At 47.5% G+C, this 22,936-nt stretch overlaps 1 protein-coding gene across 7 annotated transcripts; it reads right to left on the reverse strand.

Moving 5' to 3' along the window:
- Nucleotides 1-1,867: 1,867 nt before the first annotated feature.
- TRAF1 (TNF receptor associated factor 1) lies at nt 1,868-22,436 on the reverse strand. 7 transcript variants are annotated; one of them, XR_010348964.1, is made up of 12 exons: nt 14,146-14,895; nt 13,437-13,657; nt 12,664-12,748; nt 10,838-10,936; nt 9,607-9,768; nt 7,324-7,395; nt 6,928-6,996; nt 6,301-6,723; nt 5,674-5,851; nt 4,960-5,108; nt 3,298-3,880; nt 1,868-3,107 (listed from the first exon to the last, which is right to left on the reverse strand). XR_010348964.1 is itself a non-coding variant. In XM_064393443.1 (11 exons), the coding sequence occupies exons 2-11, from the start codon at nt 13,643-13,645 to the stop codon at nt 3,665-3,667; spliced, it is 1,662 nt and encodes a 553-aa protein (XP_064249513.1). In that variant the 5' UTR covers nt 13,646-13,657; nt 22,418-22,436; the 3' UTR covers nt 1,868-3,664. The 7 variants fall into 7 exon arrangements, 5 of the variants coding, with proteins under 5 accessions (XP_064249513.1, XP_064249512.1, XP_064249511.1 ...); XR_010348965.1 differs by having other exon boundaries at nt 3,280-3,880; XM_064393443.1 differs by lacking the exon at nt 14,146-14,895 and adding an exon at nt 22,418-22,436 and having other exon boundaries at nt 1,868-3,880.
- Nucleotides 22,437-22,936: the final 500 nt, after the last annotated feature.

Raw genomic sequence — 22,936 nt, forward strand, 5'->3', positions numbered from 1 at the left:
CCTGCAGTGTGCTCCCTTCTCCTCCTCTTCCTCCTCATCTTCCTTTCTCCTCTCTTCATCCTCCTCTTCCTCCGCGGCACACCCACCTGGCTATCCCCGGAGATCCCATTCCTGTGGGGTCGCGGTCCCTGGGCTGTGACAGCGCCTGAGAGCCTGACCCTGCTTTGGCACCCGAGGTTTGGCTGCCCCGCTGCCTGTGCTGGAGCAGGGCAGGGAAATCCGGCCCTTAAAACCAGATTATTCTGTAAGGAAGGGAACAGAAATAACCAGAGCCCCCAAAGGGGTGCAAAGCTGAGGGCAGCGATCCCACCCCCTCCTCGCCCAGGGACTGGCGCCAGCTCAGGCTCCAGGGCAGGGCTCCCGGCTGTGAAATTCCCCAAAAAACCCAGCTTCTGCAGAAGGATTTGCATGAAGCCCCGTGCAGGTAACTACTCCAAACTCCCATTTTTCCTTAAAAACTTTTATTTACTCCCCCACACCCTGCACTTGCCGAGGGGAGGTGCTTTCCCTCTCGCACGGGGATGGAGCACCCGGGAATCTGGAGCAGAGCCCGCGGAGAGTGCGGGCAGAGCAGCTCCCAGCGCTGCCTCTGCTTTGAAAAGTGCCCAGAAATCGCTGCAGCCTCTTTTCACAGTGTTTTTCTTTCTTTGAAAACAGGAGTGGGAGGAGGGGTTGGATGTTGGCGTGTAGCCCTGGAGACCGAAGCCGAGGAATATTGAATGGAAACCCAAACACGGAGCTGCAGGCCTGCCGTGGGGATGGGAGCTGCAGCAGCGGCTCTGGCCGGCCCCGGGGCCCCCAGAGCGACACCTCCAGCTGGAGGAGCAGCAGGTCGATGGGACACATCCCTGGCAACAGGAGTGGCTCCCACAAATTGCTCATTCCCCTCTCTTCCCTCTGCTCCGAGGGTCTCAACCCCACTGCACTGGAGCACCTGCCTGACCAACACCCAGCTCGAGCCCCTGTGTGCAAGGTTTGAGTTCTTTCCCTGTCCTGGACAAGGGCTTATAAACCAAAAAATTGCCTGTTTTTTTTTTCTTTTTTCTTTCCTTTTTTTTTTTTTGGTTGTTGGTTTTTTGTTTGTTTGTGTTTTTGGTGTTTTTTTTTCTTAAGCTTTATTAGTCCATTAAAAAGAAAAAAGTTCCCTCCAAACTTCGTCCTTGACTGTTCCAGACCATCTCAGCATTTTGACTCTTTGCCAACCTGGCCACTGAACACGGAGCAAATGCAGATTTTTTCTCAAACCCTCCGCGATTTTTCTCCATCGTTTGCTTCGATCCAGACAAAACCACACAGAAATGATTTGCTGGATCACAGAACTCTCGACATCGCCCCGATTCCGGCTCCTTTCGGTGCCAGCCCCTTCCTTTTCGAGGCTGAAGGTCCGGGAGATGGCAGCGAGCCCGCCCCGAGCCCCAAAGGGGACGCGCGGATGGCTCCGGCTCCGGCCGAGCCCGGCAGGGCAGCCCCAGCTCCTGGAGCCTTCCCGGCATGGAAATGCCCTGGGAGGAGAGCCCCGGGTGCCAGGGCTGAGATCCGGCTGCTTTCTGCGCCTTCCAAAGGAGCAGCGCCGGGTTTGGTGTCTGTGTGTTTATTTAGCACGGGTTTGATCCATACCCGTCTTTTTTTGTCTTTTTTTTTAACGGAGCTCTCTCTGTGGGCTCTGTTGGAGAGGCAGGTTTGGGGGAGGTGGACAGAGATGTTCTGGGCATTTCTGCACTCCTGAGCTCGGCCCCAAAAGGTCCCTCCTTCCCCCGGAAAGAGGAAAGGAAACAGCAAGGAAGGAAAGTGCAGCGCAGCCCAGCTGTTTCTGTAACATCTCCAAGCTGCTCAGTTCCCTGTCTGGCAGTGAAAAAAACACCAAGTCTTTCTTAAGTTAGTGAGCTTTATTTAGGAAATAAATAAAATCATAAGAAAATATGAATGATTGTAATAAATACAGCACTTTCAAAGGGATAGAGAGGAAAAGCATAATATAGTTAGATAAATTATTCCAGTACTGGGTCCCTGAAAGAGCATTTGAAAGGTGGAATAGAGGAAAAGATACAGAGAATATCCAGTTCCTTCCCAAACAAACTTTGATAAATATTTGTTTATGGGGTGGGTGTTTTTGAAATGTGATGCTTTATCACAACTAATTATTTTAAAGGCTGTTGCCAAGACAGAAGTGAAAGATTTTCCACACATCCAGACAGCCCCAAGTTTGTCTTGCTTATTAAAAAAGTTATTAATTCCTTCATTAGGAAACCCAAGAAGAATAAAACTATTTCTAGCAGTTAGTTGTATTTTAGCATGCAAAAAAACTTAAACATCAGAGCACAGTAAGAAAAAAAAAAAAAAAAATCAATAATTTCTAATAAGTCACCTGCCTTGAAGGTGCAGGACACCAGCCCAGACCTCTGAGGGAGCTCACCCTGCCTGGGGCAGAGCTCTGGCCTTCCCAGAATCTGCATCCACAGTGGGAAAGCCCGAGGGCTCCTTTGGAAATCCCAGAGGCAATTCCCCCAAGCACAGCGTAACCTGCTCCCTGCCTGCCCATGCAGCTCAACACCCCCTCACAGAGCACAGAAAGAGAGGTCTGGGATAAACAGCAAGAAATAAATCCAGCAGGGTGAGGCTGCAGCCACAGCACTGCCCACAGCAGGGCCACAGCTCCCGGGGTCCTGGGGAGGCACAGAGACCCCTGGTCCGGGCCTGGGGGCAGGAATCTGCCCTTGTTCCTGCTGGGGAGCAGCCAAAATCCTCCCCCGGGGGTGCCAGGCACTGCAGCCCCACAGGAGCTCACCCCAGAGCTCTGGGAAAGGAGCTGCAGCCCAGGATGGGCCAGCTCAGCCCCAGGAGCACCCACAGACCTGGGAATGCAGGGAAATCAGGGAAATCAGGGAATTCAGGGAATTCAGGGAATGCAGGAAATGCAGGGAATCCAGGGAATTCAGGGAATTCAGCCCCAGCCCTGCCCAGGGACTCAGGGACACAGAGCCACAGGGTCACAGCTGTGAGGAGGAGCAGCCCCTTCTGCAGCAGTGTGGGGCAGGGGTGACAGTGACACACCTAACCCATGAGGGACTCCTAAACCATGTTAGTGACACTTAACCCATGAGTGACACCTGACCCATGTGAGTGACCCCTAATCCATGTGAGTGACCCCTAATCCATGTGAGTGACTCCTAACCCATGAGTGACACCTAAACAATGTTAGTGACACCTAACCCATGAGTGATACCTAATCCATGAGTGACTCCTAATCCATGAGTGACTCCTAACCCATGTTAGTGACACTTAACCCATGAGTGACACTTAACACATGAGTGAAACCTGACCCATGTGAGTGACCCTAATCCATGTGAGTGACCCCTAACCCATGTGAGTGACACCTAATCCATGAGTGACCCTAATCCATGTAAGTGACTCCTAAATCATGTTAGTGACACTTAACCCATGAGTGACACCCAGCCCATGAGTGACACCCATGAGATCCTTTGGTGGATAATCCCCTTCCAGCAGCTCTGCTCTGGGGCAGCTCCAGTGGGTCATGGGGTGCAGGCTCTGGGGATTTTGTGTACACACAAACTACCACAAGGTCTCAAATTGAGCGGTTTTTTCCCTCACAATCTGTTGATATCCAGGGGTGAGCTCTCCAGCCAGCCACACTTCAGGACATGTGCTAATTTGTTTCTATGATGCATTTCAGGAAAAGCGTGTCCTCCCTCACGTAGGCGTGTTTGGGGGACTGCAGCTTGGCCAGGGGCAGGAACAGGGGGCAGCCACTGGCCACATTCATGTCATTCACTGGCCTCTGGAAGGAAGCAGAAGTCAGGTCTGGGCGAAAGGCATCAATTATGTGTTCCCTGTTATTTTGGTCAAGCAACATAAATGTCACCTGAAAAACAGAATGTGGCAGTGAGGAGTTACTGGAGTGGGAAACAAACCAGGCAGAAGTGCTGCAAGAGCTGCAATTGATAATTAAATCAATCTGTAACAAACATTTCCAGCCTGCAAGGTCAGTTCATGTGAACTCCCAGGTGAAGTTTTTAAAACTTTGCTACCCATAAAATGAAATTAAATGAAATCAAGTAAGGAATTATTAAGGAAAGAAATTATCAAGTAAGGAAATATTAAGCAGAGAACTGCACAGCCCAAAGGCTTTTTTCTCTCTCTCCCTCCTGAACAGCCCCTGGGTTTGGTTACAGTCATTGCATTTATTCTGTTACTGAGCTTTGGAATCAGAAGAAACAGCTCAGCTGTCCATGCACAAATAAAAGACACAACCTAAAAATCAGTATAGAATCTCCCCACCTCATTACCCCTTTTATTAACTCACTGTTCTATAGCTTGAAATATGAAAGATCTGTAACAATCTTTTAATACAGTGAGGACTGGGAACTTTGATTTTTGATTTTTTTGTTTTTTTTTGGCTGCTAACTGGCAGTAAAACTATTTATAGGAAAGGTTTACGGAATTATTACCCTACAAAGTGCCAGAGCAGAGGTCAGGCCCTGCCGTGGTTTCACTGCTTCCCTAACCATTGCTGCCATTTTCAGATCACATTTAAGGGAAAAATCAGACAGGATCACATCTGTGGCACCTCTGGAAGTGGAACTCTCACCTCACCCCTCTGATGCCTTCAGGCAGCAAATCACAATTCCCTCTGAACTGATATTACCTGTGTTTAGCAAGGGCCAGGAGATGTGTCTGGCTTTAGCCCAGGTGGACACAGGTTGGAATATTCCAAACACCACTTCTGGTGGTGAGAATCCTGCCTGCCAAAGTCTGGGATAGCAGCAGGAGCAGCTTGCCCTGCAAGGGACTCCAGTCAGAGAAAATCATAACCCAGCACTGCAGTCAGCTCCTCACCTTTGGAAAGGGATGTGGAAAAGCACTCAGCTTCCACAAAACTCCAGGGAAACAGCCACCTTGTGATGACTTTTGGCTGGGATCAGAAAAGGTTTTCCTTCTTACCTTGTGCCTGAAAGGCCAGGGGAGCAAAGCGTCGTAGTCTCCTTTCATGACGACGAAGAACAGGGACATGTGGGTTCCTTTCCCTGTCCCATCCCCGTTCAGGTACACCCTCAGACACACCTTGTAGCCATATTTTGCAGTGTAGAAAGCTGAAATTCAGAACTCTTCATTAGTAAAGCTGGTTTTGGGGGGAATAATAAGGCATAATGTGTGTTCTGGGATATGGGAAAAGGCAACGTGTGACGTGGTTTGCTCTCACAGAAAGGAGAAAAGACAAATCAGCACCCCCTGGAGATTAGAAGCAATGAAAACCCAGTGGCTGGAATCCTATTAGTGCCTCAAACCTTGGTGAAAATTACCTGTTATTAGCCACACAAGTGTAATTTACCTAATCCAGTTACTTCCCCCCTGGGAAAGAGCTGCAGCCACGTGGTGCCAGCAGGCACCGAGCTGAGGCTGGGGGGGATGGATCCACTGCAGGCAGCTGTGCTGGGGGGCCAAGGGCAGGATGAGAGCCCAAACTAGAGCACAGCCCTCTGGAAAAGCACACCCCATGCCCTGGATTGCAGATCTCTGCACAAACAGCATCTGGGCTTAAGGAGCTGGTTAAAGATGCTCCTGCTCCACGAGCAGGGGGAAGCAGAGCTCTGGGAAAATGGGGGGGATTCTGAAGGGTTGGGGCTTGTGAACACACATCTCCATCTCGAGCTTTACCTGGGGAGTACAAACTGACTGTCCTGCCAGTCACAGAGTCCTGGAGCTTCCTGCCAACCTCTGTGATTTTCCAGAGGAAGATGCCATCGTAGGAGGCTTGCTCAGAGAACAGCAGGCTCTTGTGCAGGCTGCTCAGGCCCGCGTCCTTCTGCGTCAGGCACCGGTGCAACTCTGCAATCTGGGACAAAAAACCAGTCCTCAGCCACCCCCTGCTCCAGGCTGTGCTGCAGGGGTGGCTGGATCCTTCTGGAGCCCTCATGTTCTGGAAGCTCTGCTTTGATTCTTTTCTAAGTGGCAGCAATATGTCAAAACATACACAGAGATGTTTGGGCCTCCAGGCAAAATGAGACTGTGAGCTCTCCTGCCTGCTCACAGTCTGATCCTGGCAAACTAAGACTCAGAACTCTCAGGAGTATCTCACTACCTAAACGTGGATTTAGAGAACAAATACCAGAGATCCACGTTTGAAAATGTATCAAACAACAAAAGGATCCTGAATATGTGTCCAGATCTGAGCCCTCCACAGCTCAGACTCCTGTTCTGCTCCCTACCCAGCTCCCCCTGATGTGTGTCAGCATTTGCTGTCTACAGAACAAGCACCCAGACAATCCTTGCTGTCATTTTTACCTTCAGTTCAAGGCTCCGTATCATGTTCTGGTCCAGTTCACTCTGCCTCCTGAAGGCCAGGATTTCCAAATTAGAGCTCTCCACCTCCTTATTGAGCACTGCCACAATGTTCTCAAACACGTGCAGCTTATTTTCCAGCTCGGAAATCACCTTCTCCCTCACGAGCTGCTGCAGCACAGACTCATCCTCGGGGACAGAAGATGCAGGGAAACAGTCCACCTCTGGGTCCCTGCTGAACCCCAGCCCTGCTGGCATCTGCAGCTCACTGGTGCCTTTTCCTGCACTCCTCAAGCTCAGCTCTGGCCGTGGGGTGAAGCCCTTGGAGCACAGGGTTCCCTGCAGCTGCCTCATGTGCTGCAGCAGCAGCAGCATGTGGGCCCCCACTGCTGATTTTTCGTGCTCCTGGATCTTCTCTTTGCTTCCCTGGAGGAGACAGCGCTGTCAGTGCACCCTCCATGCCACCCCAGCTGCCCTGGGGCCAAACCCAGCATCCTGCAGCCCCCTGGGAGAGGGAAAAACTGCAAGGTGCAGGTGCAGCTCCACCAGAAGTGCTGGTTCTGTCCTGAGAGACACTGAAGGGAATGTCCAAACCAGGGGGAACATCCTGAAGGGACCTGTTTGACTCACCCTAAATGCACAGCCAACTTCAGAAAAACAACAGCCTTCCTTGCTGGATGAGGATGTAGAGTGGCTCTGCTGAAAAAAAATGCAGAGGAAATAATCAAAACAAATTGAAGGGAATTCTTGTATTTCCCTACAAACACCTAAGCCACAAACCCAGGAGTTATAAATCAGATTAATTCAAGTCAAGGTAATTCCACAGCTTTCAGTGGCCAACCAACTTTGGAAATTGATGATAAATCAATTAAGAGTGTGGTGGAGACCAAATTTTCTGCACACAGCCTGGCAGTGAGGTGTCCCTCTCCCAGACCCCATCATGACAGATGTTCTCAGCTTTTCATTTAATCTAAACGTACATGGGATAATTTAATTAATTGAAATAAAGCTGCATCCTTCACCCACCTTTTCCTTTGATGCTGTTTCTGTCTGCACAGGTTTTTTCTCCTTGCCTAAACTGCCTTCACATGAATGCTCCTGTCATTGAAACAAGAAGGAAAAAAGTCAGTGCCTTATTTAATTATTGAATTAAAGGTCACCCTGGGATATTGGACACAAGACTGGCAATGTGCAGGTGTTGCCAGGTTCAAAGTTATGTGCACACACACAAAAATGTGCACTCACATGCATGCAGTGACAAGCAGGGGGTTACAGAACAGGAAGCAACAATGAGCAGCAGAACAGGAAATTCAAATATATACAGATATATATACATGAACATAAACAGGTTACAGCACAGGAAACTCCAATATAAATTCAAATTCAAATATAATTCAGATATAAACTCTTCCTGCATTGACTCCATACACTTTGCAGGCCCTTCTTGCATCCTGCTTTTGAGCACTTTGGAGGCTGGAATCCAAATTCTCCATCGTGCTGGGCTACACAAAATGCACCACACTCACAGGAGCCTTGCTGCCACTTCTGCCTCCAGGAAGGGTGAGTGATGCCCCTGCCACTGGCTCTGGAAATCTGTATTTAACACAGCAGCTGCCACACTCTGCAGAGGGGGTGCCTTTCCTCTCCACAAGCTCCTCTGCACACCAGCTCTGAGGTTTCCCTTTCAGTTCTCAGAAATGCAGCCACGGGGTTTTCTCACTCTCCAACTCATTTTTTAACACTCTCTATCTTGCCAGTGATCTTACTCATTTCTGCTCTTTTACTCCTTCAGATCACCAATTTCTTGAGGGGGAGAGGGACTCTCCTTCAGAGCAGAGAAGTTTATTTAAAAATGGAGAAATACAAAAAAATCACCAGACCTTAAACTGAATGAATAAAATGAGGAGAGCAAGAGCAGCACCCAAAATTTCCTATTCTCTCCCAGAGGGCTGTGGACACTGGAGCACCCACAAATAATCACAACCCTGAACTTGGTGTAAATTCATTAAAGCACACCATGCAACCAGAATTCTACACATTCTAAAGGAGGCCGAGAAAAAGCCACACCTCGAGGCCAACCCCCTGCTCGGTTACCAAGGTTTCCCAACCAAAATATCAATGAGGTGGTGGCTGAGTGGGAGGAAAGGAGCTGTGGAGCTGCAGAGAGCCCTGAGAGAGGAGGAGCCCAGCGGGCTCAGCTCCCCTGCAGCCCCAGCCCAGCCAGGCTGGCAGGAATTCGTGTTGCCACCTCCTGGTGTTCTCAGTTTGGGGTTTACACCGGGAGGATGAGCCTGGCTCCGGGTTCTCCCCTCTCTGCAGGTCACTGAAGGATGAGCTTTGGGTTTGGCTTCTTTTTTCTACCTCTGTGGAGGTCGGGATTGAAGGACTGTTTTCCACCCTATGACACACTTTAATCCAACTCCACACCCACAATCCCAGTGCTATCAATCCATCTTGGAAGCCTTCTCCACGGCCTCAGGTCAAATAGAAAATTTTCTTGGGGGTCTGTGCCCTTCAGCACAGAAAGTTTGACATTTTCAGCATCCAGGACTCTGAGCAGAAGCTGCCCAAGGAGCAGATTTTAGCCAAGCATCCCATTCCTACCCCAGGAGGACTCGTAATCCTGATAAATCTCTCGATTGCCTTGAAAGGCACTAATTTGTGACACTTTGGACACTCAGAACTATTTACATCTCTGAAATACTCACAGCCCTCCTCTCGTGTGGGTCTTTAATCAACGTGCCCAACTGCAAGGCTGGCAATTATCCCCTTGAAATAATTTGGAGGGAACAATATTCATTTTTTTGAGCAAATAACATAAAAAAATATAAAGCAAATATGTTTGAATGGGCACTGAGATATTCATGGCAGATTGAGAGTGAGATCTTCCTGGTCACTGCTGGTAATTTGGAGATTTATACCTGGTCAGATCTATAGAAATAATATCTGACAGAATCCTGCCCTAGACATTTGTGGGTAGTTTTAGTTTGAATAAACCTCAGCCACTTTCAAGATCCCCTCCCTGCTGCTGTCTGTGCTCTTCTGGTTTTCTCTTGCCTCACACAGGACTCATTTTGAGGCAGGAGCTGAAACCTGGCCTGCCCAAAGCCAGGGGAGCACAGGGGCACTTTGTCACACCACCAGCACATTACCACATCCATTTCATCCTCCAAACTCGTGTGGAAAAATGATCAAACTCAGGAAAATTAAATATTCCCCGAGTGCAACGAAATCAGGATGGGAAAATGGCACCAGAGATCATTGAAACCATCAATAAAAAGCCTTTATTTGAGAGAGGAATGCTCTTACCTGGCACTCAGAGCTGGCCAGGCTGCACTGGCACTGCTGACACACTGTCACGTTATTGACACATCCATTTTCCAAGTGATCTGCCAGCTTCCTCCTCATCACCACGTGCCCACAGCCAGTGTGACAAGGGATCAAAGCATATTCACACAGACTCTGATGCTCCTGGAAGAAAAAAGTTATAAAGCAACATGTGAAGTGCTCATTCATGTTTATCTATAAATAGGTATTCACATTTATCTATAAATAGATATTCACATTCATCTATAAATAGATATTCACATTTATCTATAAATAGATACTCACATTCATCTATAAATAGATATTCACATTTATCTATAAATAGATATTCACATTCATCTATAAATAGATATTCACATTCATCTATAAATAGATATTCACATTTATCTATAAATAGTCTCTGTTCTGGTAGCCCAGGGCTCTGATCTGCATTTCTTCTTGGGTAAAGTCCCACTGCACAAAGTTACTGAGATTACTGGTGAAAAATTCACCAACTTTACTGGGGATTTTTTTTTTTTTGTTAATTATTAATTTTGAAAGAATCTCAAAACCAAAACCAAAACCAAAGAACATTTGGTAAATTCAAACATGAGGTCTCCCTTAAAAAGCCCCTTAGGGTTTTTGCTTAGAAACAACATGATCCTGGTCCCAGCTTTCTCCCTTGTATTCTTTACTCAGATTTGCAAGGCAGATCCACAAATCTTTTGCTTTTAAATATTTTAACTGAGGCATTTCAGATCAGTCTGAAAGGAATGATGAATGCAATCAATACATTGACACAGGAGGGATTTTTTCTCCTATAAAAGATGCCCTGAACAGTGCCCTGGAGAATGAACTGCTCTGCCCTCTCACCACCTGCTTGCAGCAGCCTTGCATTTAAATAACAAGGAAACCACTGGATAAAAGATCAAGTTGATGTAAGTTTGTGCAATGTGAGTTTTATTCAGGATGTTCTGGATTTGGCCAAAGCCCTGCTAAAGTTAATCACAGAAGCACAGAATGATTCTCAAATATCACCCAGTCCCAACCTCCTGCCACGGGCAGGGAACCCTCCATAGATTAATGGCACAATTTGGACAAAAACTTTGGTAAAAATCACAAAACTGACACTGACTCTAATTAATTGCATTAATTTGTGTCTGCTGATATCCTGGTTTCATTGCCTCTCTGTCCCCACTCCATATTAATCCGAATAAACTCTCTTTGAACATACTTCAAAATCTTTCATGATACCAGACCAGCTGCACCCGAGGGTCACACAGTGCACTCTGAGCTCAGAAATCTCTTTATTAATGGCAGCATCACCAAAAGCCTGGAAAGAAAACAAAGTAATAAAAAAAACATTGGTCAGAAAGTACTTTTGGATGCATCCTTGGAATAGGAATAGGGTGGTAGAAACCCAAGCCTTGTTAAATCTTTAATTTTTTTTTTAATTTACTGTACTACATGAGACTCTGTAACCTGGCAAATTAATCTTAGTGTAGTAGAAGCCCAAATAATTATGAAATAATTTATTTCTTAGCACTCAAAAATAATCTATTTGACACGATTTTAATTTACTGAAAATAAGCCCAGCCAACTACAGCTCTTATTTGGCATTTCTTTTCACAGGAGCCTGCAATATTTCACATGCAGCGATGTGCTGACAGGACCCTGACTGTGGGGTCCCTTAATGAATGCATTTCATTATCGGGGTCATTAACACCTCCCGAACGTGCTGCAGAGAGCCCTGAGAGCACTGCTCAGATCTGGGCTGCTTCCATTTAGCAGACACCGTGTGCTGAAAAAAAAATACGAACCAGATGGGAGAGAGGTTTGTTCTGCGCACGACGTCGATTTTGGTGTTATTTAAACACGAGGAATTGTACGATTATGTAATGATGAAGTACTGCACTCTTCAAGGTTACACCTTGCACTAAAACAGGGATCCTGGCACAAGAGGAAGCCCTGCCACAGTTAAAGGCATTTTTGGGTGGTCTGCAGTGCAGAGAAATGCAGATTTCACACACAGAATAACACAGAGCAAGGACTGGAGGGGAAAGCTTTACAAACAGAGGCAGGAAAGTATTTACAAACAATGCCCACAAATCAAAGCTCCTGAAAATCCAGCCAGCATCTGCTGGGAATGATCTGCACAGGCAGATCCCCTCCCTCCTGGAGCCCGGGCACAGCAGGTGGAGGAATTCCAGGCAGGTCAGCTCCAAACCCCACCTGCAGAAACTCCCAGAACACCGGGGAGAATCCCACAGCAGAGAAACCCCAAACCAGGCAAAGCTCAGGAGGGCTCAGCTGCACCTATTTGTGCAGGAAATCTGTCACTGGGAAATTCATTCCAAAATTTTTTTTTATTTTTTTTTTTCTGGGATATCACCCAGTTCAGCATCAGCAGCAGATCCCTCATTTTGCTGCTTTCTAAACTTTGGCTTCTGTGCCACTCTCAGCTGCCTATTTGTTTTCATTTCCCCCCTAAAAATTTAGACAAATGATGTGTCTGCTGATATCCCTGCATGTAATCAGAGAGGAGGGGGAAGGACAGGCTGGGCCTTAGGGCCCTGCTTGCATTTGGGGTACAGAACAGCACAGCAATTTGCCAGGAAAATCACACAAGAAGAGATCTGCACCATTAAATTACAGATGAAACACTGGCCAGGGCATAGTTTGTATCAATTATTATGTTCAGCTTCGTGTTTGAAGGGTACAAGAAACCATGAGGTTGGAAAATCCATTAAAGTACTTCCTGAGGATAATAAGTAGCAGTTAAGACATATTATTACAAGTGGGAAAGGACCACTTACTTTGAGACAATAAAAAGTTAATCATATGGAAGAGTTTGGGATTTTACATAGCAGAACCCGGATTTGGAAAGTCCTGAGGCTGCCATTACACTTTTTAAAATCAAAAACTCTGGGAAATGCAAGTTATTAGAGCTTAAGTTAAAATGTGTAACTATCAGCTGCTATTGCATTTTATATTATTCCCTTCTGAACTCCTACAGAGGATGGTTATTGATAAATTAATGATCTGTGAACTACAACTTACCCTTTCTTCTGCCAAGAGGCTTTCCTCACCTAAAGTGTTGGGATCTTCCTCTTTACATTTCTGGCAAATTGCATTTTTATTGTTTCTGGTAAAAAGAGAGAAAAATTAAATACCAATCCCATGGTGCACTGCAGTTTAGGAGGTCTCTGCATAGGCACTGACACAAATAAAACCATGAAAATTGTGATTCCACTCATAGTCCTTGTTCACTAAAGGCCAATTCTTGAACACACTGATGTCAAAAAAGTTTTGCTGTCTTGTTCTTCAAGATCAGGATTGTCCCCATTAATCTTATCTGTATTTCAGTAAAATAAGGGCAGCCTGAACCATAAATAGGAATAAAGATGGAAAGCTATTTATCCCATTAATGACTCAAAAACTCGAAGTAGAAGAGAGAATGTGAAAACTGAAGTCTCTTAAAGCACAGAAAACGCCCATTTTGCCCAGACAGACAGAGATATATATGACATCATATTCATCAAAACCCCATAGCATCCCTTATCAAAGGGCTCTGAAGTGCCAGGGAAGGATTAAGTCCAAGATCCAAGGATTAAGCCCGGCACCAATTCTTCAAGGTTCAATCAGAATTATTTTACCACAGACAGAAAAACCCCCTCAGGCCCCAGAGACTTCCATGGCAGAAAGGAGGAGGAGGCAGGGAACAAATCTCCTGCAGTCCCCATCCCAACCCTTCCAGGCAGGGCAATGCCCCCAGAGCAGCCCTGCCCAGCCCCGGGAAGGGGCAGTGACCCCGGGCACAGCCCAGCACCTACCTGACGATCCAGGAGAGGCAGGCAGAGCAGTACCTGTGCCCACACAGCGTCTGCAGGGCTTTCCTCAGGATGTTGTGGCAGCTGCTGCACAGGAACTTCTGCCCGGGCGCGTCCTCGCAGATGCTGGGGGGGTACCCAAAGGGGAACTCGTTCTCGTCAGGGGCAGAGCCAGGGGGGTCCTGCAGGCTCCTGGCGCTGCTCTCAGCCATCTGCAGCGAGCTCTGGATGAGAGAGAGAAAATCCAGGTGCTCAGACTCGGCACACACTCACTTGGGTGTGAGAGGATGCACAAGCAGCCCCAGAGCTGAGCAGGGACCTCGCCGTGCCTGCAGTGACAGGCGTGAGCAAATGTCACACCGGGGTTTGACCTGGCACCAGCAGGAAATTACACCTTTGAAATTTCCCTCAAACACAACACAAAAATAGACCCAAAAAGTGTCCTAAAAAGGGTGGGTTGGGGTTTTCTTTCAAGAGTTTTTAGCTTGTAAAAAGATGAGCTGCAGTCCCGTCAGTCCTCATCACACAGGATTGTTTCTGCAGAGTAAATCCCCAACCACATCAATTCTCAAAATTCGTGATTTCACTTCATGCACACAGAAACTGAGCAGCTGGTGTGTTGACAGTGACTTTCCCGAAGTCATAAGACTTGTGGTGAAGTGACAAAGGAAACCCCAAGTCCACAAGCCTTCGATGCTCTGGCCAGCCCCACCTGCAGCCACATGAGCCAAGGTGTCACTCAAGGTGCACATTCAGCTTGCTTTGGTTTGCTGGGCAGTGGGATAGTTTTGGAAACGCAGCCAAAACTGATTCTGGCGTCTCTTGGAAAGTCCAAGGAAGGTTTTCACCCAGGGAAATGGTGCAGTTTGATTATAATAACCCCTCCATTAAGCTTTTTTTTTTTTTCCCCCATAACAGTACTGACACACCATAACCTGTGTCAGTATTACCAACAGACTGGTAACGGAGGCTGAGAAATCTCACTGAGAAATCTGAAAACTGAGAAATCCGAAAACTGAGAAATCCGAAAATAAACGAAGCCAGGCTGCCGCGGGCAGGCCGGTGGGCAGGGCACACACATCCCTGCCTGGAGGCTCTGTCCGGGGGCACTCCGCGTTCCCCAGGGCCTGGCTGGGCCGGTTCCCTCTGCAGGAGCGGGGCAGGAGCTCCGCCGTGCCCGCCGGGGCTGCCGGAGCCCGGCATCGGCGCCGCTCACACGAACCGCGGAACCGGAGGTGTCCGAGCGGCACGGGGCGCTCCGGCCCGGGGGTCCCGCAGCCCACCCCGGCTCGGGGCGGAGAGGAGCGGCCAGGAGCCCCGGGCAGCCCCCCCGGGCGGCCCCCGGTGTCCTCCCGGCGCTCCCGGGGCGCGGCTCGGGCACCGGGCCCGTGTGTGCGGGGGGTTCTCTGCAGCGGGGCCCGCTCCTCTCTCCATCCCTGCCGCTCCTCTCTATCCTTCCCTCCGTCCCTGCCCTTCCTCTCATCCCTGCCACTGCTCTCTATCCCTGCCGCTCCTCTCTATCCTTCCCTCCCTCCCCGCCGCTCCTCTCCATCCCTGCCGCTCCTCTCCATCCCTGCCGCTCCTCTCTATCCCTCCCTCCATCCCTGCCGCTTCTCTCAATCCCTCCCGCTCCTCTCTATCCTTCCCTCCCTCCCCGCTGCTCCCCTCCATCCCTCCCGCTCCTCTCCATTCCTCTATTCCTCCCGTTCCTCTCCATCCCTCCCCGCCGCTCCTCTCCATCCCTCCCTCCGTCCTTGCCGCTCCTTTCTCCATCCCTCCCGCTCCTCTCCCTCCCTCCCCGCCGCTCCCCTCCATCCCTCCCTCTGCCGTCCCTCCCTCCCCGCATCCCCTCCCGTACCTGAGCCCCGGGGGCCCGGCCGGGCGCTCAGGGCGGTGCCGGGGCCGGGCTGCCTTGGGGCGATGCTGCCTCGCTCGGCCGGGAGGAGCGGGGAGCCCGGGCCGCGCCCCGGGGCCGGCGGCAGCGGGGCTCGCCCTGCCCGGGGCACGGGACCGGGAACGGGCTGAGGAAAGGCCCCGCCGGGAGAATTCCCCCCGGGCCACCGAGGTGGAGAATGTGGCTGCCGGTTCCTGGAAGCGGAGAGGCGCCGGGGCTGCCGTGGTGCCGGGGGTCGGACAGAAAGTGCTGCTCGGCCCGGGCGCGGTCACAGCGCGACATTCCCGGCTGCCCGGGGCAGCCCCTGCCCGCTCCCGGAGCCTGGAGCCTCCGGAGCCTCCGGGGAAGCCCCGCTGTGCCTCGCCCTGCCAGGCAGCTCGGGAAACGCAGGAGCTCAGCAATGCCTGCAAAGCTGCCTTAGAGTGCGGGAAAGGTTCTGCAAAGCAAAGTTTCATTATCAGCAGATAATGGACCTCTTCAGCCCCGGCACAACCTGCCAGCCTCTCTGGTTCTGACAGAGGGTTCAGTCAGAAAAGGAGTTGTGCATGCAAATCTGTTCACTGTTCCTTGTGGGCAATCCCTGGGGGTGAGGCCCTGCTCAGCAAGAACAATGAGCAGCAGAGGTGTCCTCTGGGTGCTCCACTGGCTGTGACCTGCTGCCCTGGCAGGAGCCACTGCAGTGTGTGCTGGGTGTGTGCTGCCTGCCGAGGGATCCCTTTACAGCAGAGTCTGGCACCTTCCCGTGCTGGGTGTGCACGGGCAGACACAACACACACCTCAGCTCCCTCCTCTCTGCCCTGCTCTGATGTGGATCTGTAGTTCAGAGGCACCAGCTCTAACTCAGAGCTAGGAGGAAAGTGTGACAGCCCCACTGAGGCCTTGGCCTGAGCCATTTGCCCTCGTTTGGGTTGTTAAAATTAATTTGTTAAAGTTAATTTGGCCCAGGCAGTTTCTGCCAGGATGTGAGTTAAAACCTCTTTCAGAAAGGAAGAGATTTCTGGATGTGGTTTTTCAAAGTTTGGGGGTACAAAGAGGTGTAAGATGTTAATTTTAGAATGATCAGTGTTACACCACAGGGTCAGTTCAGGGATGAAGTGGCAGCTCCACCTCTTCCCTGTGCCCTTAACTCACTCCTTTCCTCTTGCTTTGAGACTTCTTGAAAGTTTCTGTGATTCTGCTACACCTCTGTCTGCAAAGGTGCTGAGTTACACAAAGAAACTAAAGATAAGGTTTTGGTACTTTCCAAACTAGAGAGATTTCCTGTGGTAAATTTCCCCCATATGAGATCAGTTAACTGAAAACAGGATGTGGCTCAGAGAGAGATTAAAATTTGAAGCTTAATTTTACTGCAGAGGCATTCCAGCAGTGCTCAGCATTGCAGGGCACTGTGCTACTATTTAGGGGGAATGAGCATTTTATATCCTAGGGAAAAAGTGCATAAGGGAATATATTCCTATATTTAATATCACCTTTTAAAAATAAGCCAAGGTGTTGAGACTTTTAATGCTACCAATTTCACAGGACATTGAAAATGGAATTTGGGCTCAGATGCTCTGGGTTTTAAAGACTGTAATCAAAAGGAGAATTGCATTTCAGAGAGATGTTTAAGATAGGGATGTCTCCGATGAAAACACGATTTTCAATTTGTATAAATTAGCTGGAAATGTGCACATGTTCTAGGAAAACCTGAATATGGGTAAAACACAGGAAGGAAAATTTTTTAGTAAAAGCAAATCCAGTGCCCATGAGATCCAGCACTTCTAGGAACTGGAGCTCAGTGCTTCCAGTCCAGATTCCTGCCTGGTCAGAGCTCTGACATGGAGGAGCTCTGCAACTCCCACACTATTCCTTATTTCCTGAATGGAACACAGTGTCTGTGAGGTTCCACCAATTCAGATTAGAAAAAGAAGAATCATTAATAATTAATCATTATCCTCAGTGAACTTGACAGCTTTGCCAGAATTCAACCTCTTGTCTCTAATAAAATCTCTTTACATGTTTCAGTTTTATCTGTCTGTTCTTACTACCAGTTGTAGCTCTGCTTTGTTGTGGTGCTACCCCAAGGACCAGCCCAGCCCTCACTACAAGAGCAGGAAAATTTCTCACTAAGTTTCATAAGAGCTGGACCATAACCCTCAAAGAGACATCAGGAATCAATTTTATTTTCCTCATCCCTGCTCTGCCTCAGGATTTTTCCCAGATCATATTCTCTGTAAGACAGCATTATCATAGGAATTTTTTCCTCCAAATAATAGATGCTCTGGAGCACCTCTCCAGCACTTGACAGGAGAGAAGCACCCCAAAATTGACACTTAATATATATATATGTGTGTGTGTGGCTTATTTCAGTCACTCACTTAAGCAGTTCCCACAAGCCAAGCCAAGGAATCACCCTGAAGAGCAGAGAGAAAATGAAAGTATTTCTCTCTATCACAGTGGCCTTGATGGTTTCCTACAAGCAAGAGTATTTCAGAGCAGATTTCTGAGGCTGCCTCTGAGTTTAGGCCACCAGGCTGAACTTCTTCATGTGGAGAAGCTCCCTGGTGGCCTCGTGCCTCTGTCACTGTCCCCCCACGGCAGGACAGACGTGGGCTGCAATGTGTGAGCCCAGTTGGTGAGCCCAGCATGGACCAGTTGGTGCCAGTTTCCCCAGCTGAAGCTCAGCTCTCTGGCCACATGAAGGGTTTTGCTGTACTTGTGGTCGTGCTTCTGTTTCTCTTAATGTACAGAAAGCCTGAGCTAAACTGGAAAATTCTGAGCTGCTTCTTTCCATTCTTAATGCTTTGGAGAGAACTCTGGGAATGGGAGCTGTGCCCAGGGGGAAGCCTGCCAAAACCTCTTCCAAAGCTCGGGATGTGACATGAAAAAACAAGTTCAGTTTCATTATCTTTTGATTCTAAACCAGCTGGGAAAATGTGGATATTCTATTGATTGACTGGGACTAATTAGTGGAAACAGAAAAAGGAAACATCAGATTTATTTAATATCTTCATTAATTCTCATAAATGACAAGAACTGAGGGGAAAGTGAAGGTTATGGCAAATCTCCTTTAACCCTTTCAGAAGCTGCTCATTTTGCTAATAGCAGTGAAAAATAAAGATGTTTGAAGATGTTTTCCACATGTCAGAAGCAGAAAGAGACTGACTCTGCACTAACTTGCATCTCTCCTCCACTGAGCCCAGAATTCCCTCTGCTATTGCAGAGTGACTAACAGCACCAGGCTCAGCTTTCCAATGGTATTTTTCAGTGTGATTCATAATCCTGAGTAATTTCCACACCACCACTGACATGTCTGTTTGTACCTGTATTTTATGGGCAACACACCCAGGGAACACAGGAGCTCCAAGTGTTATCTGAGGTTTCACAAGGGGAAAACAAATTCTCTTTATCTGTGTTATAGAGGAAGAACAAAGCCCTCACTAAAACACTGCTACAGCAAGAAGGAGAACTCCTGAGTGTTCACAAACCAAGATGGTTTAAGGATTATTCTTAAGGAGAAAGGAAATTTAATTTTAAGCATTCAGGAGGAGCCTGAATGAAAAATTAAATCTGGAAGTGGAGCAAGCAGGTAAAAGAGTATCAGGCCTATATTCTAAATAGGGGAAACAGGTAAGTGCTTAAACTCCTGAATAAAAAGAGCCCTCTCCTGAGGCCAGACCTCTTGGCAGCTGTGCCAGGGATGGAACCCAAGAGCCCAAAATCCCAGACCTGTTCCCAGCAGCGTCCTTGGAATTCAGCCAGGGAAACAAAACTTGCAGCTCCACGTCCACCCTCTGAATCACAAACTGGGCGTTGGAAGCCCAAAGCCAGAGAAGGAGGCACACAGGGAATGCTCCCACCTCAGGGGAAGCCTGGGAGGGACCAAAACAAGCCAAGCCTGGCTTTGGAGGGCAGCAGGAATTGTGGTGAGGTCTCACAAGCAAAGCTTGGGGTTCCTTGGGGCAAGACATGGACTGGAAGGAAATGCAGCATGTCCTAAATCTGGTTCTCTAAAGTCACATCCAAGTGTTTTTGTTGTCATGAATATCTTGTTTCAAAGCCCTGGGAAGTGTTTCTGGGCTGGGATTAATCCCAGTTCAGAACTGGGCACGGGGGTTGGCAGGATCAGCAGGGACACAGGGCAGCAGCTCATGTAGGTTTAGATACATCTCCCCAATTTCTGGTATAAATCCATGAAATCCTGCTAAATTATGTCAAAGATTGAGTTGATCCCTCATGGTTCCATAGGAAGCTTTTGATCCTACCTTGTTTTTGAGATTCCTGACCAAAACAGAAGCTTAGAAAAAAGCCCACCCTTTAATATTACACAGATTGGTGACTTCAAACAGTTGGAATTCACTGCTGCTGGAAATGAACACCCATTCCCACCTCCCTGTCAGAGCCTGGGGATGAATATCCTCTAGGACCTTATGGCAGAAGGTTTTAATGGAAAATGTTATGATTTAAGCAGTGAAAATGACATTTTTATGGCATATTGCTTTTTATAAGTAATGAAGGAAACCTGGCTAATCAGACCCTGGCAGAGCCAGACAGCTCAGCCATGCAGCAAAGGCATGACTTCAGTCACAGCTGCCACTCAGGCCCTGCCTGTCACCCACACCTCAGCTGATGGCTGTAAATTGCAATTCCCCTTTCAGCAGGTCCAAACTGGCACAGTGCATCTCCTTCAGTGGGGATGGGCGAGGTGTTCCTGACATATTTCCTCTTTGCAAAGCAATTTTTCCACTGTTTTTTTTGGTTGGTTTTTTTTGTTTGTTTGTTTGGTTTGTTTTGTTTGTTTGGTTTGGTTTTTTTGGGTTTTTTTTGGGTTTTTTTGTGCTGCAATTGAAGAGATCCTCTATCTGCAGACGTAGGTATCAAGTGTGGCTCCTCCAAAATAATTTCAATGATTTGTTCTAGCTGAGGATGTGCTCCTCATGGTACAAACTGCAGGGAACAGGGAACTGCCAGTGGAAAGAATGTGCTGCTGGGGCTCCTCTTGTAAAGCCAAATTAGACAATTCCAGTCCATATCAGGGCTCCCTGGAACCAGCCTCAGAGCACCAAACCCAGCTCTGAAGCTCTGTGTGCTCTGGAGTCCTTTAAACTGGCACCAGTGGGGCTGCTGCCCTTAAGAGAAAATAGATTTTCCACTGTAAATCCCAATTCTGGGGGTTTAATATCTCAACTGACTTAAAGTGCATCTAATATAACTTTTTGTTTACTTTGCCTGTAAAAGAAATTGCCCCTTTTAACTGCCAAGTAGCAAATAAACAAAGGAACTATAGTCTGAGCCACAGCACCTTAGGAATAATCTGCATTTCGTGACTTCTAGCTCTGAATGTGGGTAAATATAACCATTTCATAAATAACCCCCTGTGTGTAACACATATTTCCTGGGACAGAAAAGAAAGGGTTGAATAGAGCAAGTTTTACTCGGGATCTCTCTGCTATTGTTTTCTACACTGAATGTTCTTTTTATGAGAGTTGTGGTGTTTAATCCAGTTTAGTATTTTCCAGGAAATCGGTTGCTGCTTAAACATGTATCCAAATTCCAAGTTCATTCAGAACTTGAAAAGCAAAATTTAACACAAGGACTGGAATTCTGTAATGATCCAGCAACTGGCAAAAGCAAACCCTTGGTTCCCAGGAGAATGAAAGAGCCAAGCCCAGATATTTCTCCTAATTAGAGATGAAAACATTATTAAATATCCTAAAAATTGAAAGCATATGTAACTGCTATAAGGTGGGTGTTTTACTGGAAAATAACTGACAGCCATGCTAAATTTCTGTGTGTTCTGATGTAAGAATTCAGCAGGAGATTAAGAACACATTTTGCTGGGAGACATGTCTAAACATTAACATTTACACAGGCTGAAAATAGGCCTCTGTGGGCAGGGTCAAGTCAGACTACCCACCAGGGATGGACACCAAATTGGCAGCTCCCAGACTGTGATTTTTTTTTTTTTAAATTACAAAATAATCTCCACTCAAAAGAAAAGATGGATTTCCTTACCTTGTGTTCACTCATCTGCTGACACCCCTTCTGTAAATGGACCTGCCAGCTGATTGCACAGTTCCTCTTTGTGGAAATGGGTGTTTGGTATTGCTTATTAGAAGAGTTTTGAACTGGAAAGTAATCTTACCAAGGATTTTTTATTCAAGGATTTTGTATTGCTCCACCTGCTTACTCAGAGGACTGTCCCATCCACATTGCTGTGCAAATACAGAAAAGAATTTTGGTGTGATATTCTGGCTTTGCATTGCCCAGATGCACTGAACAAACTCACTGTGATGAAGTGAATATTTCTCCCATCCCAAATCATTTCAGATGAGAGTGGAGCATCATAACAAAATAAAAATTATGTGCTAACTTGGGCTTGCACCCTCCTAGCTCATGGGAGCATTCTTCTCTTCCCCCTAGTATTTAATGTATGTGTTGGGGTCAGCCAGGAGAGAATTATGGCAGTCACTGTGGAGGTATTCAGAAAATAACACTAATCTGCAAGAGAGATTTACCATTCCTCTTCTAAAATTTCCAGGTATTCCTAATTTCACACCATTTTTGACAGAGCACTTGGCTGAGTAAGACCCCCTAGGGCTTGTGGCATGTCCTGAAGGATTCTGCACACAAAATCACTCCTTCCCTGCTTGGGGAACAATGGCCAGAGAAAGGCACCCTTTGGCTCCCTCCCTAAATTAGTCACAGCTCTTTGGCAGAGCCCAGCAGCTTTCAGCCCAGAGCAAAGTGTGAGTTTCACATGTCACTGTGCATAACAGGCTGGAATTTGGGCTATTCAAGTCACTCACCAGCTTGGGTCATTGAGATTAATTTCTGGTCGCAATGAAAAGAGAAGTGAGTTCATTTTGTGATGCTTAGCTGTCTAAAAACCAGTCTAAAATACAAATGGAAATGTACAGAAATAGGTGTTTTTAAAAGAGCCAAAGGATAACACAGTATTAACCCGTAGATTTGTTATAATTCTGGAACTCAACCAACCCAGGCCTGCCAAGAGTACCAAGGAGAATCACATTTGAATGGCATCTGCTGAGTTTCCTCATTCAAAGGGAAATATATGAAAAAGGAATAAAAGTATAATGCCCAAACTTACTTAACTGCCCTTAGAGAGTCCTGCTTTCAGAGATGATCAGTGCAGGCAAGGTCAGCCATCCTTTTTTTTTTGGAGAAGTGGGGATAAACGTGGGCAGGAGCACTCAGCTCTGAGGCCACTCCACCAGCAGGGAGGCAGAGCAGTCACCTGGCACTGCCTGGCCTTTGGGAGCCCTGCAGCAGTGGGGCAGGGAAATTCGAGCTCTTCTGGAAGCACTACAGCTCTTGGCTGGGGATTCAAAGGCTGGAACATTTGGAGACTTGCACATCACAGACATAAACAAGCAAGGAACAGAAAAACACTGTGTACAATTCAGAGAGAAAAGCTCTGGTGTCCAGAATCCACAGCAAGCTTGGAAGGACAGAATGTGCTTTAAAATAATTTCCATTTCATAATACAGATGAGTCACCTAAGCAGTGATTATTCCAAGAATTTCCATGTTTGCTGGGATTAATCCTGTTTGGTGCCTCAGAACTCTCTGACCATGAGGCACCAAGGTTGGCACTGAGCTCTAAAATC

This window comes from Passer domesticus, chromosome 18, assembly GCF_036417665.1.
Source record: "Passer domesticus isolate bPasDom1 chromosome 18, bPasDom1.hap1, whole genome shotgun sequence".
NCBI lineage: Eukaryota > Metazoa > Chordata > Aves > Passeriformes > Passeridae > Passer > Passer domesticus.

Bases quoted from the DNA above. Each gene is read 5' to 3' on its own strand.
- TRAF1 (XM_064393440.1), bottom strand. The intron at 7,396-9,606 runs GTAAGAGCATTC...TTTCAATGACAG, and splicing joins TGGCCAGCTCTGAGTGCCAG to GAGCATTCATGTGAAGGCAG. The intron at 5,852-6,300 runs GTAAAAATGACA...TTTTTGTCCCAG, and splicing joins TACGGAGCCTTGAACTGAAG to ATTGCAGAGTTGCACCGGTG.